The sequence below is a fragment of the Dipodomys merriami genome, unplaced genomic scaffold, assembly GCF_024711535.1.
Source record: "Dipodomys merriami isolate MVZ:Mamm:240054 unplaced genomic scaffold, mDipMer1.0.p SCAF_50, whole genome shotgun sequence".
In the NCBI taxonomy this organism is placed as follows: Eukaryota; Metazoa; Chordata; class Mammalia; order Rodentia; family Heteromyidae; genus Dipodomys; species Dipodomys merriami.
The window spans coordinates 1487608-1504236 of record NW_027206069.1 but is presented as its reverse complement, the minus strand read 5'-3'; the positions used below and the strand labels follow the sequence as shown (position 1 = coordinate 1504236).

Here is a 16629-nt window from a genome sequence, read left to right as displayed (position 1 = left end):
GAGGATCACAGACTTTATTCATGGCTAGGTGCCAGGGGTGGGGAGAGGTGAGATCTGAGGATCATGGTTTGAAGCCAGCCTGGGCTGAAAAGTCCCTGTGAGACTCTTACCTCCCAGAAAACTGGAAGTGGTGTTGTGGCTCAAATAGTAGAGTGCTAGCCTTGAGCACACAGAGGCTCAGGGACAGCGCCCAGGCCTTGGGTTCAAATTCCAGGATGGACAAAAAAAAAGTCTCATAGACTTCATTGCCTGGGCTGGCTTCAAGCCGCCATCCTCAGATCTCAGCCTTCTGAGTAGCTATGATTGTAGGTATTAGCCACCAGCACCCAGCTTTGTATTCTTATTTTAAAATTGAGTTCCTTGTGTTATGTCTTAAGTTCCTGTATCTTCATTCCTTTTAGTTTATATTCTTTTGTGTTGGTTTTTCTGTTCTTGTGTTAGTGCTTTACAGGTGTTCCTTTGAATTACTGTGGCTTTGTAGCATATATTCACTAAATGTCTACTTTTGAAATAATTTTAAATTTGTAAGAAAATTATAAAAAGTTATGCCTTAGCCAGATACTGATGACTTAAACCTAGATTTTGGCTACTAAGCAGGCTGAGATCCGAGAATTGCAGTTCAAAGCCAGGCTTGGTATAGACAAGTTTGAGACTTTTTTTTTTTTTTTTTTTTGCCTGTCTGGGGCTTGGACTCTGGGCCTGCGAGCTGTCCTTGAGCTCTTCAGCTGAAGGCTAGAGCTTTACCACTTGAGCCACAGCTCTACTTCTGACCTTTTTTGCTTATGTGGTGCTGAGGAATCGAACCCAGAGCCTCATGCATGCAAGGCAAACACTCTACCACTGAGCCACTTTCCCATCCCCAAGTTTGAGACTCTTATCTCCAATTAACTACCAAAAAGCTGGAACTGAAAGGTGTGGCTGAAGTATCAGAGCTGTGAAGAAAAATCTGAGTAAGTGCATGAGGCCCTGAATTCAGGCTGCCACACTGTACACACGCACATACACACACACAGCTGTTATATCTTTCTAGCTAATTTACACACACACACACACACACACACACACACACACACACACACACACACACACACACACACACACACACACACACACACACACACACACACACACACACACACACACACACACACACAGCTGCTATCTCTCTCTCTAGCTAATTCTCAGATTGTTAAACATTTTCCTTCCCTGGGGGAAGGAGGAGTTGGGGAGATGGGGAGGGAAGGGGATGGTAGGGGAAAAACAAAGGAGGGGGTAATGATGCTCAATAGGAAATGTAGTCATTACCTTACTCATGTAACTAACAACTCTGTACATTATCTTTACAGTTATATAAACATTTTTCTTCCCTAAAGCATTGGCCATAGCCTCCAGTGTTGGTTTTTATTTTTGTCCTTTTGGTGGTACTGGATTTTAATCAAGGCATTTATGCTCACTGGTCTTGTTTGCTTAGCCATGCATCCAGTTCTCTGTGGTTTTTTTGTTTTTGTTTGTTTGTTTTTGAAGACAGTCATGTACCCTCACTGGGTTTGAACCTCAAACCTCTTGATCTTATTCTCTTGAATAGCTAGGATTATAAGCATGATCCACTAGTACCTGGCTTCCAGTACTGATAAATAGTAGTATAGGTTTACTATTTCTTACCTGAAGTGTTTGGGACCCATTTAAGATTTTAGAATTTGGGGCTGGGGGTTTAGCCCAGCGGAAGAGCGCCTGCCCAGCGTGTGCAAGGCCCTGGGTTCGGTCCTCAGCGCTGGGGGAAAAAAAAGAAAAAAAAAGATTTTAGAATTTTCAGATTTGTGGGCTGGGATATGGCTTAGTGGTAGAGTGCTTGCCTAAAGTGCATGCGTAAAGCCCGGGGTTTGATTCCTTAGTACCACATACACAGAAAAGGCCAGAAGGGGTGCTGTAGCTCAAGTGGTAAGAGTGCTAGCTTGAGCAAAAGAAGCTCAGAAACAGTGCCCAGGCCCCGAGTTCAGCCCCAGGACTGGCCAAAAAGTGTTTCAGATTTGGGAATATTTGCCCAGACTTTATTTGGTGAACATCCCTAATATAAAAATATATATCTGAAATACTCTGAAACTTGATTAAAAGTTTTTTTTGAATGACCCATTTGAGATTTTGGATTTTTTTTTTTCGGTCTTGGGGCTTGATTGAATTCAGGGCCTGGAGCTGGGGCTCTGGCTGTCCCTGAGCTCCTTTGCTCAAGGCTAGCACTCTACCACTTTGAGTCACAGCATCACAGTTTTCTGTTGGTTAATTGGAGAGTCTCAGGGACTTCCCTGTCCAGGCTGGATTCAAACTGTGATCCTTAGATCTCAGCCTCTGGAGTAGCTAGGATTACAGGTGTGAGCCACTGGCACTTGGCTTGGATCTTTTTGATTAGGGGTGCCAACCTGCACTGGTAAGAGGCAGACCTGACTTGTTCTAAAATGAGTCCAAAATTTCTTCTTTTGTTGTAGTTTTTGCTGAAAGTTGTGTTTTAGTCTGTGACTTTTTTCAAACCAAGAGAGTGTTGTCTCACCCTAGTTTGCTAACAAATTTTTATTCCTTAGAAACGAAGCATGGCAGAGAAAGAGAGCATGTGGCATAGACATGCCACAGGGAAGATGGCAATTTAGCCTCTATCTCTGGCATTTTGAGCAAGGCTTTAGCTGTTTTCCCAGCTGAAATAGTAACTAGTTTTGTAAAGTTCTGTTTCTGTAATGAATGAAATAATTATCTGCCATCAAAAATGAAATTAAACTTTGTATCTCTGAAGTACAATAGAATTGGAAGATAGCCACTTATTGTTACAATTTGGCTTTGTAGATGTTTTCTTAGATTTGGAAAACCAGCCCATGTGTTCAGGAGGTGGTTTGTGAAGAGATTGAATTCTGTTTACAAGAGTTAAAACAATATGTAGTTAATCTTAAACTGGTAAATCTGTTATCTCCTCATGTAAGAGGTAATTAAGTATATTGGTTACTTTTCCTGTTACTTTGACAAAATACCTGATGGAGTTTATAGGACAAATTGTTTTTGTTGCTGAGTTTCAGAGTATTCTTGGCCTCATAATATGTGTGATGGCAGGAGTGTGTGTCAGAGGAGTTTCTTCATGGTAGACAGGATGTAGAGAAAGAAAGGAATGAGTCAGGGAAAAGATGCCTCTAAAGACCCACCTTCCTGTGACGCATTCCTCCAGGGAAGGCCCCAGCTCCTAATGTTGCAGAACTTCCCAAAATAGTGTCCAGTAGAGACCAAACTTTTAAAACATGAGTCTTTGAGTAGGCCTTACATTTCAGATTGAATTTATTTTATTTTTTAATATATATTTTTATTGTAAAGATAATGTACAGAGGGGTTACAGTTACATGAGCAAGGTAATGAGTCCATTTCCTATTGAGCATAAAGACTATAAACATATATATGTCTAATGTATGTATATGTGTATATGGATATATAGATATATATATCGTTGGTTGTGTGGCTTGAACTCAGATCCTGGGCACTGTCCCTAAGCTCTTTTTTTTTTTTTTTTTTTTGTCGGTCATGGGGCTTGAACTCTGGGCCTGGGCGCTGTCCCTTAGCTCTTCAGCTCAAGGCAAGCGCTCTACCACTTGAGCTACAGCGCCACTTCCGGTTTTCTAGTGGTTTATTGGAGATAGGAGTCTCACGGTCTTTCCTGCCCGGGCTGGCTTTGAACCGCAATCCTCAGATCTCAGCCTCCTGAGTAGCTAGGATTACAGGCGTGAGCCACCAGTGCCCGGCTGTCCCTAAGCTCTTTTGCATAAGGCTAGTACTATTCTACTTTGAGCCACACTGCCACTTCCGGTTTTCTTGTAGGTAACTGGAGATGGACTTTCCTTCCTGGGCTCTTGAGTAGCTAGGATTACAGGCATGAATCACCAGTACCTAGCATAAGGAATATTTAAATTTGTATCTTCAATGATTTATAATCTACAGCTCTTCTGTTATTACTATTTTTTTGTCCAAGACCAGGGCTTGAACTTGGTATCTGATGCTTTTACTCATTGGCTAATACTTTTAACACCTAAGCCATTCCTCTAATCCCTACACACCTCTTCTAAATATGGAGAGAGAGAGAGAGAGAGAGAGAGAGAGAGAGAGAGAGAGAGAGAGAGAGAGAGAGAGAGAGAGAGAGAGAGAGAGAGTACACACTGAGGCTTGAACTCAGGGCATGGGTATTCTCTCTTAGCCTTTTCTTTTCTCTCAAGGCTGGCTCTCTACCACTTGAGCCATAGCTCCATTTCCAGGTTTATTGGAAATAAGCATGTCACTGCCTGGCCTGGCTTCAAACCACAATAATCAGGTCTCAGCCTCCTAAGTAGTTGGGATGATAGGTGTGAGACACTGGCACACAGTTTTGGTTGTTGTTTAATTAGAACTAGTTTTTAAGTACTAGGCATGCTGGCCTATACTTATAATCTCAGCTCTCTAAAGGTTGAGCTGGAAGATTGTCAGTTTTTTTTTTTTTTAATTGTGAAAATACTGTACAAAGGGTTACAATTACATGGGCAAGATAATGGGTACATTTCTTATCAAGCATTGACGCCTCCTCCTTTGTTTCCTCTTCCCATCCCTTCCCATCCTCCCCCTGCCCCCGCACCCAATCCTTTCCCCCCCAGATTGTCAGTTTTTGAGACCAATCTGGGCTACATAGTGAAACTCTTAAAAAAAAAAATTGGGGGAGGCGAGGGAGGGAGGGAGATAAGACTCCTCTCTCCCAAAATTAATGTGAAACCAAAAATGGAGCAAATTTCTTTTCTTTTTCTTCTTTTTTTTTTTGGGGGGGGGGGGTCCGGTCGTGGGGCCTGAACTCTGGGCCTAGGTGCTGTCCCTCAGCTCTTCAGCTCAAGGCTAGCACTCTACCACTTGAGCCACAGCACCACTTCCAGCTTTTTTCTTTTTGTTTATGTGGTGCTGAGGAATCAAACCCAGGGCCTCAGGCATGCAAGGCAAGCGCTCTACCACTGAGCCACCTTCCCAGCCCATGGAGCAAAGTTCTTTCAACATCATAGTGATAAAAAGAAATTAGTAAATTCTCTGAATTTCTCATTTAGCCCCTGAATCATCTCATGAGCAAAGACATAGTCAGGCTTTACAGGTTATGGTGAGGATTAGATGTGCAGGTGTAGTTGGTAACATGTAGGGAAGTTATACTCTGTGACCAGAAGGCAGTCCTATTTCTATTTTATGGGAATGCCACAGATTCTAAATACAGATGCTCCTCAATTTACCATGGGTCTGTGTCCTGGTAACCTGGTCTGGTCTAAAGTTGAAAATACCATACTTAATACCCATTTTTATAAATGACCAACTGTCATAGCTTAGCCTAGTTTTCCTTACATGTGGTCTGAATATTTACATTAGCCTTCAATCTGTCAAAATCACATAACACAAGCCTACTTGTGGGCTATTTATATAATAACTCTACCTAAAAACTGGCACCATAGTATATTGTAGAATCTTGATTGTTTACTCTCATCTAAATGGCCAACAGGGTGTGCACTGAGAGAGTCACAGAAAAACATAATTCAAACTTAAAAGTACAGTTTCTACTGAATGTTTGGCTTTAGCACCAATACATAAAGTCAAAAAATCATGAACTCTTGGGACTGTGGCTCTACATTATATCTGACTACCCAGTTGAACTGCAAGCAACATTTGGTCTTTTTCTTGTTACATTTTCTTTGTTTTCCTCATAAATTTATATTATGTGGGTAAAGTTCCTTTGCACTGCTGGATATACTGTAGGATTAAGATTAAATAAGCCTTAATCTTTTGTTTCTTCTGCTAGAACCTCTTAAAACTTGGCAAGTACTTCATGTTCTCTCATTTCCTTGTCTTTGTGTACATTACATTGTAGCACACCTCACATGGAGATGGGAGGCAAGAAGTTACCTCCCGTACTGGGCGCTCTGGAGCAAGGTGTAGAAACTCAATAGCTTCCTGTGCAGATGAGCAACCTCACATCGGAAACTACAGACTGTTGAAAACAATCGGCAAGGGGAATTTTGCAAAAGTGAAATTGGCAAGACACATCCTTACAGGCAGAGAGGTAATACCTGTGCTTATTTTTGTTGTGCTGGAAGAAGAAAGTGCATGTATTGGGGATTTTTAAAAATTAATTTCCTTTTTTAAAAAAGAACATACCTTTGTTATACAGTGGGGTCTCATTGTGACATTTATATACACACACATATACGTATACAATATATCCTGATCAGCCTCCCTTATCACACTTGCTTAAAACAATTTTCTTAGGTATCGTTCGTTCTCTTTCTTTCTTTCTTTCTTTCTTTTTCTTTCTTTCCTTCCTTCCTTCCTTCCTTCCTTCCTTCCTTCCTTCCTTCCTTCCTTCCTTCCTTTCTTCCTTTCTTCCTTCCTTCCTTCCTTCCTTCCTTCCCTCCTTCCCTCCTTCCCTCCTTTCCTTTCTCTCCTTTCTCTCCTTTCTCTCTCTCTCTCTTTTCTTTCTTGCGTCTGTCATGGAGCTTGAACTCAGGGCCTTGTGCGTGACCCCTGAACTTTTTTGCTCAAGGTTTAGCACTGTACCACTTTGAGTCATAGCTCCACTTCTTGTTTTGGGGTGGTTAATTAGAGGTAAGAATCTCATGGACTTTACTACCTGGGCTAGTTTAAAACCCTGGTTCTCAGATCTCAGCCTCCTGGGTAGGTAGGATTACATGTGTAAACCACCCCAGTGCCCGGCTTTCTTCTGTTGTTGTTGTTGGTTTTTTGTTCTCCCCCTCCTACTCCCCCACCAGTCCTGGGGTTCAAACTCAGGGCCTGGGCACTGTCCTTTGCCACAGCACCATTTCTGGCTTTTTCTGCTTATGTGGTTGGTATTAAGGAATTGAACCCAGGGCTTTGTGCATTCTAGGCAAGTACTCTATCACTAAGCCACATTCCTAGCCCCTGCCCTGCATTCTGTCCCTCAGCTCTTCAGCTCAAGGCTAGCACTGTACCACTTGAGTCATAGCACCACTTCCAGATTTTTGGTGGCTTATTGGGAGATCAGAGTCTCATGAACTTTTCTGCCAGGCTGGCTTTGAACCACAATCTGCAGATCTCAGCCTCCTGAGTAGCTAGGATTACAGGTGTGAGCCATCAGTGTCCGGCTCTGTTCTGTTTTTATACATGTAAATAAACTTCTATCATATTCATCCCTCTCACTACTGTCTATCTTCCCATCCAAACCTGTTTTATTTTCTTGTCATTCTTTTTTTTTCTTTCTGTGTATTGTATCAAGGGATTTCACTGTAGTATTACTACTTTGGATATATGTTACTTGTGAATTCTTGGGCTTCTCATTATATCATATTGGAATTGTCTTGTCTCCCGCCAGTAGCTATAAAACTATATGGTAGTTGCCAGGCACTGGTGGTTCATGCCTGTAATCCTAGATACTTAGGAGACAGATCAGGAAAACTAAATAGTTTGAGACCCCATCTTTATCAGTAAAATTCTGGCACAATAGTTCTTGCTTATCATCTTAGCCACACAAAAAGTATATATTGGAGAAAGCAAATAGGAGAATTGCTGTTCAGGCCAGGCTAGGACTAAAAGTGAGACTCTATCTCAAAAATACCAAAAGAGGCCAGGTGTTGGTGGCTCATGCTTGTAATCCTAGCTACTCAGGAGGCTGAGATCACAGGATCGCAGTTCAAAGCCAGCCTGGGCAGGAAAGTCTTGAGACTCTTATCTCCAGTTAACCACCAGAAAACCGGAAATGGCACTGTGGCTTAAGTGGTAAGAGTGCTCACTTTTAGCTGAAATGCTCAGGGACAGTACCCAGGCCCAGAATTCAAGCCCCACAGCCAACAAAAAACAACAAAAAAACTCAAAAGAGCGGGTGCTAGTGGCTCAGGCCTGTAATCCTAGCTATTCAAGAGGTTTAGACCTGAGAATCGTGGTTTGAAGCCAACCTGGGCAGGGAACTCCATAAGACTCTTTTGTTTTGTTTTGTTTTGTTTTGTTTTGTTTTGTTTTGTTTTTGGGGGTCCGGTCGTGGGGCTTAAACTCTGGGCCTGGGCACTGTCCCTCAGCTCTTTAGCTCAAGGCTAGCGCTCTACCTTTTGAGCCACAGCAGCGCCACATGCATGCAAGGCAAGCATTCTACCACTGAGCACCTTCCCAACACCTCCGTGAGACTCTTATCTCCAGTTAACAGCTAGAAATCTGGAAGTGGAGCTGCGGCTCCAATTAGTATAGCACTATCCTTGAGCAATAGGGTTCAGGCACAGTGTCCAGGCCCTGAGTTCAAGCCCCACCACCAATGACAACAACAACAACGAAATGAAAAAGGATTAGGTAGTATTTGTCTAGCAAGCATGAGGACTTGTTCAACTCTAGCACCACCAAAACAAAATGTAGAAAAAAATTATTAAATGACTATTATAATAATATTGCTGCTTTTTTTGTGCTATTCCTGCAGTTTCCTCAAGGCTAGCTAGCATACTTGAGCCCCTTTGGCTTTTTTTTTTTTTTTGCCAGAGCTGGGACTTGAACTCAGGGTCTGGACACTGTCACTGAGCTTCTTTTGCTCAAGGCTCTAGCACTCTTACCACTGAGCCACAGTGCCACTTCCAGCTTTCTCTATTTATGAGGAATCAAATCCAGGGCTTCATGCATATTAGGCAAGCATGCTACTACTAAGCCACTTTCCCCGACTCCTCTCTGGCTTTTTAGTGATCAATTGGATATAATAATCTCATTTGTTTTCCTATTGGGATTGGCTTTGAACTGTGATTCTCAGATCTCAGTTTGCTAAGTAGCTAGGATTACAGTCATGAGCCACTGGTGCCTAGCTTTGAAGAAGACTCTGTGTGTGTGTGTGTGTGTGTGTGTGTGTGTGTGTGTGTGTGTGTGTTCTACTGGATATAATAATCTCATTTGTTTTCCTGTGTGTGTGTGTGTGTGTGTGTGTGTGTGTGTGTGTGTTCTACTGGATATAATAATCTCATTTGTTTTCCTGTTGGGATTGGCTTTGAACTGTGATTCTCAGATCTCAGTTTGCTAAGTAGCTAGGATTACAGTCATGAGCCACTGGTGCCTAGCTTTGAAGAAGACTGTGTGTGTGTGTGTGTGTGTGTGTGTGTGTGTGTGTGTGTGTGTGTGTGTGTGTGTGTGTGTGTGTGTGTGTGTGTGTGTGTGTGTGTGTGTGTGTGTGTGTGTGTGTGTGTGTGTGTGTGTGTTCTACTTCTAGCCAGGTGCTGGTGCCTAGCTTTGAAGAAGACTGTGTGTGTGTGTGTGTGTGTGTGTGTGTGTGTGTGTGTGTGTTCTACTTCTAGCCAGGTGCTGGTAACTCACACCTGTGATCCTAGCTACTCAGGAGGCTGAGATCTTGAGAATCGCAGTTCAAAGCCAGCCAAAGCCAGGGGGCAGGAAAGTCTATGAGACTCTTTATCTCCAATAAATCACTCAGGAAACCAGAAGTGGCGCTGTGGCTCAAGTGGTAGAGCACTCTCCTTGAGCTGAAGAGCTGAGGGACAGTGCACAGGCCCAGAGTTCAAGCCCCACGACTGACCAAGAAATAAAAAGAGCTCTACTTCTGGATTTTTTTGGTGGTCAATTGGTGGTAAGCATCTCACAGACTTTTCTGCCCAAGCTGGCTTTGAACCATACCCCTAAAATCTCAGCCTCCTGGGTGGGTAGCTGGGATTACAGGAGTGAGCCATTAGTGCCTATCTGAATTTCTCTCTCTCTCTCTCTCTCTCTCTCTCTCTCTCTCTCTCTCTCTCTCTCTCTCTCCCTCCCCCTCTCTCTCCCCCCCTTCTCCTTCTCCCGCTCCCTGTATCGCTCCCTCTCTCCCTCTCTTCCCCTCTCCCTCTTCCTTCCCCTCTCCCTCTTTCTCCCCCTCTCTGTCCTTTTCTTTTCCTTTCCTTTCCTTTCTCTCCCTATTCCCCCCCCCCCCCGCCCTTTCTCTTTGTTGGTCAGTGATGGGCCTGGGTGCTGTCCTTCAGCTCTTCAACTCAAGGCTAGCACTCTACCACTTGAGCCACAGCACCACTTCCAGCTTTTTCTGCTTATGTGGTGCTGAGGAATTGAACCCAGGGCCTCATGCCTGCGAGGCAAGCGCTCTACCACTGAGCCACCTTCCCAGCCCCCCCCACTCCTTCTTTCCTTCCTTCCTTCCTTCCTTCCTTCCTTCCTTCCTTCCTCTTCTTCCTCTCCCTCCCTCCCTCCCTCCCTCTCTTCCTCTCCCTCCCTCCCTCCCTCTCTCTCTCTCCTTCCTTCCTTCCTTCCTTCCTTCCTTCCTTCCTTCCTTCCTTCCTTCCTTCTTTCTTTCTTTCTTTCTTTCTCTTTCATTTTCTTTCTTTCCTGGGGCTTGAATTCAGGGGCTGGGCACTGCCTCTGAGCTACATTCTACCATTTGCTCAAGGCTGCACTCTACCACTTGAGCTACCGTGCCACTCTGGCTTTTTCTGTTATATGGTACCCAGGGCTTCATGCATGCTAGGCAAGCGCTCTACCACTAAGCCACATTTCCAACCTGAAGTTTCTTATTATTTGTCTTTCATACAGATTTCTTTTGGAAGTCTTGTATTGTTAAAATAGTCTTTTTAAAATAATTTTTTATTGTGATTGATTACATATATTTCACAAATTCACAGTATTGTGAGATAGTGATACTTAAAGTCAGAAACACTTTCTAATCTTCAAGAGGCAAATTGTCATTATAGTAGCCTGTAAAGCTTGTGAATTCTATGAGCTTTGATAATACAGCTATTTCTTTCATATTGGGTGATATGTACATTTCTTTACTTTTGCTGCCCTTGAGTTGCTTAGTTCATTTCATCATTATCCAGTGCAGCTGATGGGCCCCTCTGTTGTATGTTTTCCTGTTTCCCTCTGATTCTGTGTCCTTCTCCTAGTTTCCCTCAGATGTGCACATATATGTATGTATGTATATACATATACATATATATCTATATATATATTACACCATACATATGGTCAACAGCATGAGGTCATTTAGTAATGATATGACGAGATGAGTGGAGGTCCTTTGTAAAATGGAGTCTTAAAAAGCTGGTTTGAGGGGCTGGGAAGGTGGCTCAGTGGTAGAGCGCTTGCCTTGCATCCCTGAGGCCCTGGGTTTGATTCCTCAGCACCACATAAGCAAAAAGAAAAAAGCTGGAAGTGGCGCTGTGGCTCAAGTGGTAGAGTGTTATCCTTGAGCTTAAGAGCTGAGGGACAGCGCCCAGGCCCAGAGTTCAGGCCCCACGACCAGACCAAAAAAAAAAAAAAAAAAAAAAAGGTGTGTTTTGTTCCCATGCAAAGGATGTTGGCCTCCAAGTTTGCCTTTTGAAAGTTGTTGGTAGATTTCTGTCTAGCTTTCTTCTCTAGGAACATTGGTTTGTCCAGGCAAGATTCTTTTTTTTTATTTTTTATTGTGAGAATACTGTACAGAGGAGTTACAATTACATGGGCAAGATAACAAGTACAGGCAAGATTCTTTACTTCTGCCTGGTTGTAAGAGTAGGAGGCAACTTGTTGTCCTAGTCCTTGTTGGCAGTTGTCAGTTTCCTTTTCCATCTCATGATATACTCCTGTGGCATGGTTGGCCCATTGTTCTTGATCCAAAGCTGTATCTATATTCACATTGTAAGTGTCTATGTTTCTGTCCTACTAGGAGTCAGTGGTTATTGATGGGGTTAGTGCTGTGTACATTCTGTGTGACTTTGACTTGTGATTAGCCTAGCAGTCTAGTCTTCTTTGTACTTGAAGCCTCTGAATCAGGAGTCCTAAGTAACACTAGACAGATCACTTTGTCTCTGTGTAGTTTTTTCTGTTCCACTGTCAAAAATTATTGACACACTGGGGCTAGGAAGGTAGCTCAGCGGTAGAGTGCATGCCTTGCAAGCATGAGGCCCTGGGTTCGATTCCTCAGCACCACATAAACAGAAAAAGCCAGTAGTGGCGCTGTGGCTCCAGTGGTAGAGCGCTAGCCTTGAGCTGAAGAGCTGAGGGACAGCGCCCAGGCCCAGAGTTCAGGTCCCATGACCGGCAAAAAAAAAAAAAAAAAAAAAAAAAAATTATTGACACATTTTTCTCATTGTGGTCTTCTCAACTTAAGTTTTCAAACTTGTGTCTGGTTACTGTCATTCTTTCACATTTTCATTGGAAGTGTCCTGTTCTCTTTTTTTTCTGTGATCTGTCCCTACACATAGAGGACTGCAAAAGCAAGCTGAAGGATTTGGACTTGAACTACATACATTCTTAGGTCCTAATTCTGAAAAAAAAAAAATTGTTTTTCTTTTTTGTGCCAGTTCTGGAGCTTGAATTCAGAGCTTTACACTCTTGCCTGGCTTTTTTTTTTTTTTTTGCTTAAAACTGGCATTCTAAAGGCAGGGAAGGTGGCTCAGTAATGGAGTGCTTGCCTTACATGCATGAGGTTCTGGGTTAGATTCCTCAGCACCACATAAACAGAAAAAGCTAGAAGTGGCACTGTGGCTCAAGTGGTAGAGCACTAGCCTTGAGCTGAAGAGCTGAGGGACAGTGCTCAGGCCCAGAGTTCAAGTCCCATGACCCACCCCCCCAAGGAAAAAAAAAAAAGACAAATGGCTTATAATTTTAACTTTATTCCCCCTCATCTTAGTGCTTTTTCAGCTTGAACTCGGAGCCTGGGAGCCATTCCTGAGGCCAGTTCTCTACCACATTGCTTCCAGTTTTTTTGTGGTTAATTGGAGATTGAGAGTCTCACAGACTTTCCTACCCGGATTGGCTTTAAACCACAATCCTCAGATCTCAACTTCCTAAGTAGCTAGGATTATGCTGCCACCCTGCTTACAATGGTTTTTTTTTTTGGGGGGGGGGAGGGGTTGGCTGTGGGCTTGAACTCAAGGCCTGGGCTCTGTCCCTGAGCTCAAACTTGTTCAAGGATAGTGCTCTTCCACTTTGAGCCAGAGTGCCTGTTTTCTGGTGGTTATTAATTAGAGATAAGAGTTTCATGAATCTTTCCTGCCCAAGCTGGCATTGAACCATGATCCCCAGATCTCAGCCTCCTGAATAGCTAGGATTAGTGGTGTGAGCCACCAGCAGCTGGCTAAAAGTACTTTTTTTTTGGGGGGGGGGTCAGTATTGGGCTTTCACTCTGGGCCTGGGCGCTGTTCCTCAGCTCTTCAGCTCAAGGTGAGTGCTCTACCACTTGAGCCACAGTGCCACTTAACATTTTCTGGTGGTTTATTGGAGATAATCTTGCAAACTTTCTGGCCCGAGCTGACTTTGAACTGGGATTCTCAGGTCTCAGCCTCCTGAGTAGCTAGGATTACAAGCATGAGCCACCACCATCTGACTGAGTACATTTTTTTGTTTGTTTTTTTATTGTGAAAATACCATACAGGAGGTTATAATTACATGGGCAAGGTAATGAGTACATTTTTTATCAAGCATTGTTGCCTCCTCCTTTGTTTCCCCTTACCATCCCTTCCCATCTCTCCCTCCCCCCCACAACCCCTCCCAAGAATACATTTCTTATTGGACTGTGTTAGCCCTTCTATCACATCATTCCTTCCCAGTTTTTTCTTCCCATTCCCACCTACAAGTAGTATACTTCATTTTCAACATAATGTCTAGTGATAACACTGCTGCATTTGTTCACCTTTTGTTGGAATTAATATCTTTCAACTATAGAACTAGAATCCTAACTTTACATTTTTTTTAACCTACATACAAATTCATTCTTCCCTTCTCCAATTCTTATTTGTCTCATGCTGAGGATATGGTACCCGTACTGGTACCGGCCTGACCTGGGTGTCAGAATCATATGTGCCTTGCTGCAGCATTTCCTTTTTTCTAGTTTCTCTTGGGGTACATCCATAGGCAATCAATAACTTGAGTGGGTAGAAGCATTAGCCTAAATCAGGGAGATTTTTTTGTTTTTGTTTTCTTTTCTAAAAACATTGTTAATAGCCATAGTTTGGCCATTCCCAAAATATGCTATGGAAAGACTCCCTGGATGTTTCTGCAGCTCAGTTATGGGTCTTCAGAGTCAGAATTAATTTGTCCTCTGATACTATTTTTACTCTCACTAATTGAAAGTGGAATTTCCAGAAGTCATACATTCTGTAGGGTAACAAAAGCAGAAGCACATAAGAAAATTTCAGGAAGAAGCTTGACATTGGTGGCACATGCCCAAGATCTTAGCCACTCACAATCTAAAGATCATGGTTTAAAGCTAGCCAGCAGAAGAATTGAGCAAAATGCCAGAAGTAAAGGTGCAGCTCAAGTTGGTTGATTGCCGCTCTTGAGGGAAAAAGCTAAGCAAAAATTCAAGATCCTAAATTCAGTCCCAAATATGGGCATTCAAAAAAATTATTTTTTTTCTTCAGAAAAAGGGGAAAATAAAGGAAGAGGATACATGAGGATGGATATCGCTAAAGCACTTTTATTTGCACATATGAAAAGAAAACATGAAGCCTGTTGGAATTGTTTTAGAAGGTGGGAGGGGGGTTGGTTTAAAGGGAGAATGCATGTATGAATGTATGGAAATATCAAAATGAACCAGCCTATGCAAGTAATGTATGCTGATAAAAACTTAAATTTAATTTCTTTTTTTTTTTAATTTTATTTTATTTTATTTGAGAACATACTGTACAGAGGGGCTACAATTACATGGGCAGGATAATGCATACATTTCTTACCAAGCATTGCAGCCTCCTCCTTTGTTTACCCTTCACCTCCCTTCCCAGCCTCCCCCCTCCCCCCACCCAATTATACCCCCCTCCCCCCCTTAAACTTAATTTCTTATGCATTATCTTGTAATAGGTTTGTTGCTGTTTTGAAATAAGTTCTTAATCTGTAGAGAAAAAATTGCAAGTAGTGGTGCTAGAGATCAAATCAAGGATCTTACCCATGATAATCACACGCTGTGCTACTGGACTGTATAGAAATCTTTTCTTTCTTTCTTTTTTTTTTTTGGTCCAGTTGTGGAGCCTGAACTCTTGGCCTGAGCACTGTCCCTCAGCTCTTCAGCTCAAGGCTAGTGCCTTACCACTTGAGCCACAGTGCCACTTCCGGCTTTTTTCTTTTTGCTTATCTGGTGCTGAGGAATTGAACCCAGGGCCTCAGGCATGCAAGGCAAGCGTTCTACCACTGAGCCACCTTCCCAGCCCCTGTATAGAAATCTTTTCTTTCTGTTTTCCCTCCCTCCCTCCCTCCCTCCTTCCCTCCCTTTCTACCTTCCTTATTTGTTTCTTTGGTTTTTTTTCTTTCTTTCTTTGTTTTTGAGGGATGGTGATCAGGGGCTTGAACTCTAGGCCTGGGTCCTGTCCCTGGGCTCCTTTTGCTCCAGGCTAGCACTCTACTACTTATTTGAGCCAAGCACCACTTCTGGCTTTTTCTATGATTAATTGGAGGTAAGAGTCTCACAGATCTTGCTGTCTGGGCTGGCTTTTTTTTTTTTTTTTTTTGGTCATGGGGCTTGAACTCAGCCTGGGCGTTGTCCCTGAGCTCTGCCACTTGAGCCACAGCAGCACTTCTGGTTTTCTGGTGGTTTATTGGAGATGAGTCTCATGGATGTTCCTGCCCAGGCTGGCTTTGAACTGTGATCCTCAGATCTCAGCCTCCTGAGTAGCTAGGATTATAGGCATGAGCCACTGGTGCCAGGCTCTGGTGTTTTACAAGTGTTTTCATAGAAATGTTTTGAAGGGGTTTTAGAAAAGATTATTTTCCCGTATACCAAGTGCTATAATACTTGTACTTACATAAAGCATGTATTTTCACCTACACACTTTTATGATGTTAAAATTATTAGCTGTAATCGAGCTGTTATGGTCAAGATGTGCTTGTTTGTCAGCTTTTTAGTATTATAATACTTTACATGTGGGTTACCAGTTAGTCTGTAGTTAAATTCTGAAAATTCATGAATATTAATTTGATATTAATTTGTTTTTTTCTAGGTTGCAATAAAAATAATAGATAAAACTCAGTTGAATCCAACAAGTCTGCAAAAGGTAAGATTAGTCTAAAATTTGGTAAGATAAGAAATAAATTTCAGTATTAATTGCTATTTAGTTGGTTCCTTAAATATCTTACCTATTATTCATTATGTTTAGTACAGTAAGCTTCCTATTTAATTTAAATTAGCATACTGAGTATACTGGTACAATGAAACAACCTTGGAGTCTGAAATAACCTCAGAGTGAAGAAATCCACAGAGGCATGGTCAAAAGTGACAAAGGAGTCTTTATTATAGCCAGCCAGAGACTGACCTGTCCTGGGCTAAGGTGTCTCAGAACGAAGAGCAGTAGTGACCTCCGATTTACAGAAGCTCAAAAAAGATCATTAGAGGAGGGGATATTCTTCAGCTGCTGGACAATAAAGATGGTCAGGCAGACAGCATTCAGCTAATGCAGCTGGGAGCTAGAGATTTGGGACTGGAGGTAGAGGTCAAAAAGAAATAGAAAATGGTTTTTTTTTTTTGGGGGGGGGGGTCCCGTCGTGGGGCCTGAATTCTGGGCTTGGGCACTATCCCTCAGCTCTTCAGCTCAAGGCTAGCGCTCTACCACTTGAGCCACAGCACCACTTCCGGCTTTTTTTCTTTTTGCTTATGTGGTGCTGAGGAATCGAACCCAGGGCCTCAGGCATGCAAGGCAAGTGCCCTAC

The 16629-nt window shown here is 42.7% G+C and overlaps 1 protein-coding gene across 9 annotated transcripts in view; it reads left to right on the top strand.

Annotated features, from left to right (window-relative positions):
* The window catches only part of Mark3 (microtubule affinity regulating kinase 3), a 92155-nt gene that overhangs the window by 15161 nt on the left and 60365 nt on the right, over window positions 1-16629 (top strand). For all 9 annotated transcript variants that reach the window (XM_069997499.1, XM_069997500.1, XM_069997498.1 and 6 more), the window contains exons 2-3: window positions 5888-6079; window positions 15924-15977. In XM_069997499.1, coding sequence (XP_069853600.1) covers window positions 5888-6079; window positions 15924-15977 — 246 coding nt within the window. The remainder of the gene's footprint in view (window positions 1-5887; window positions 6080-15923; window positions 15978-16629) is intronic.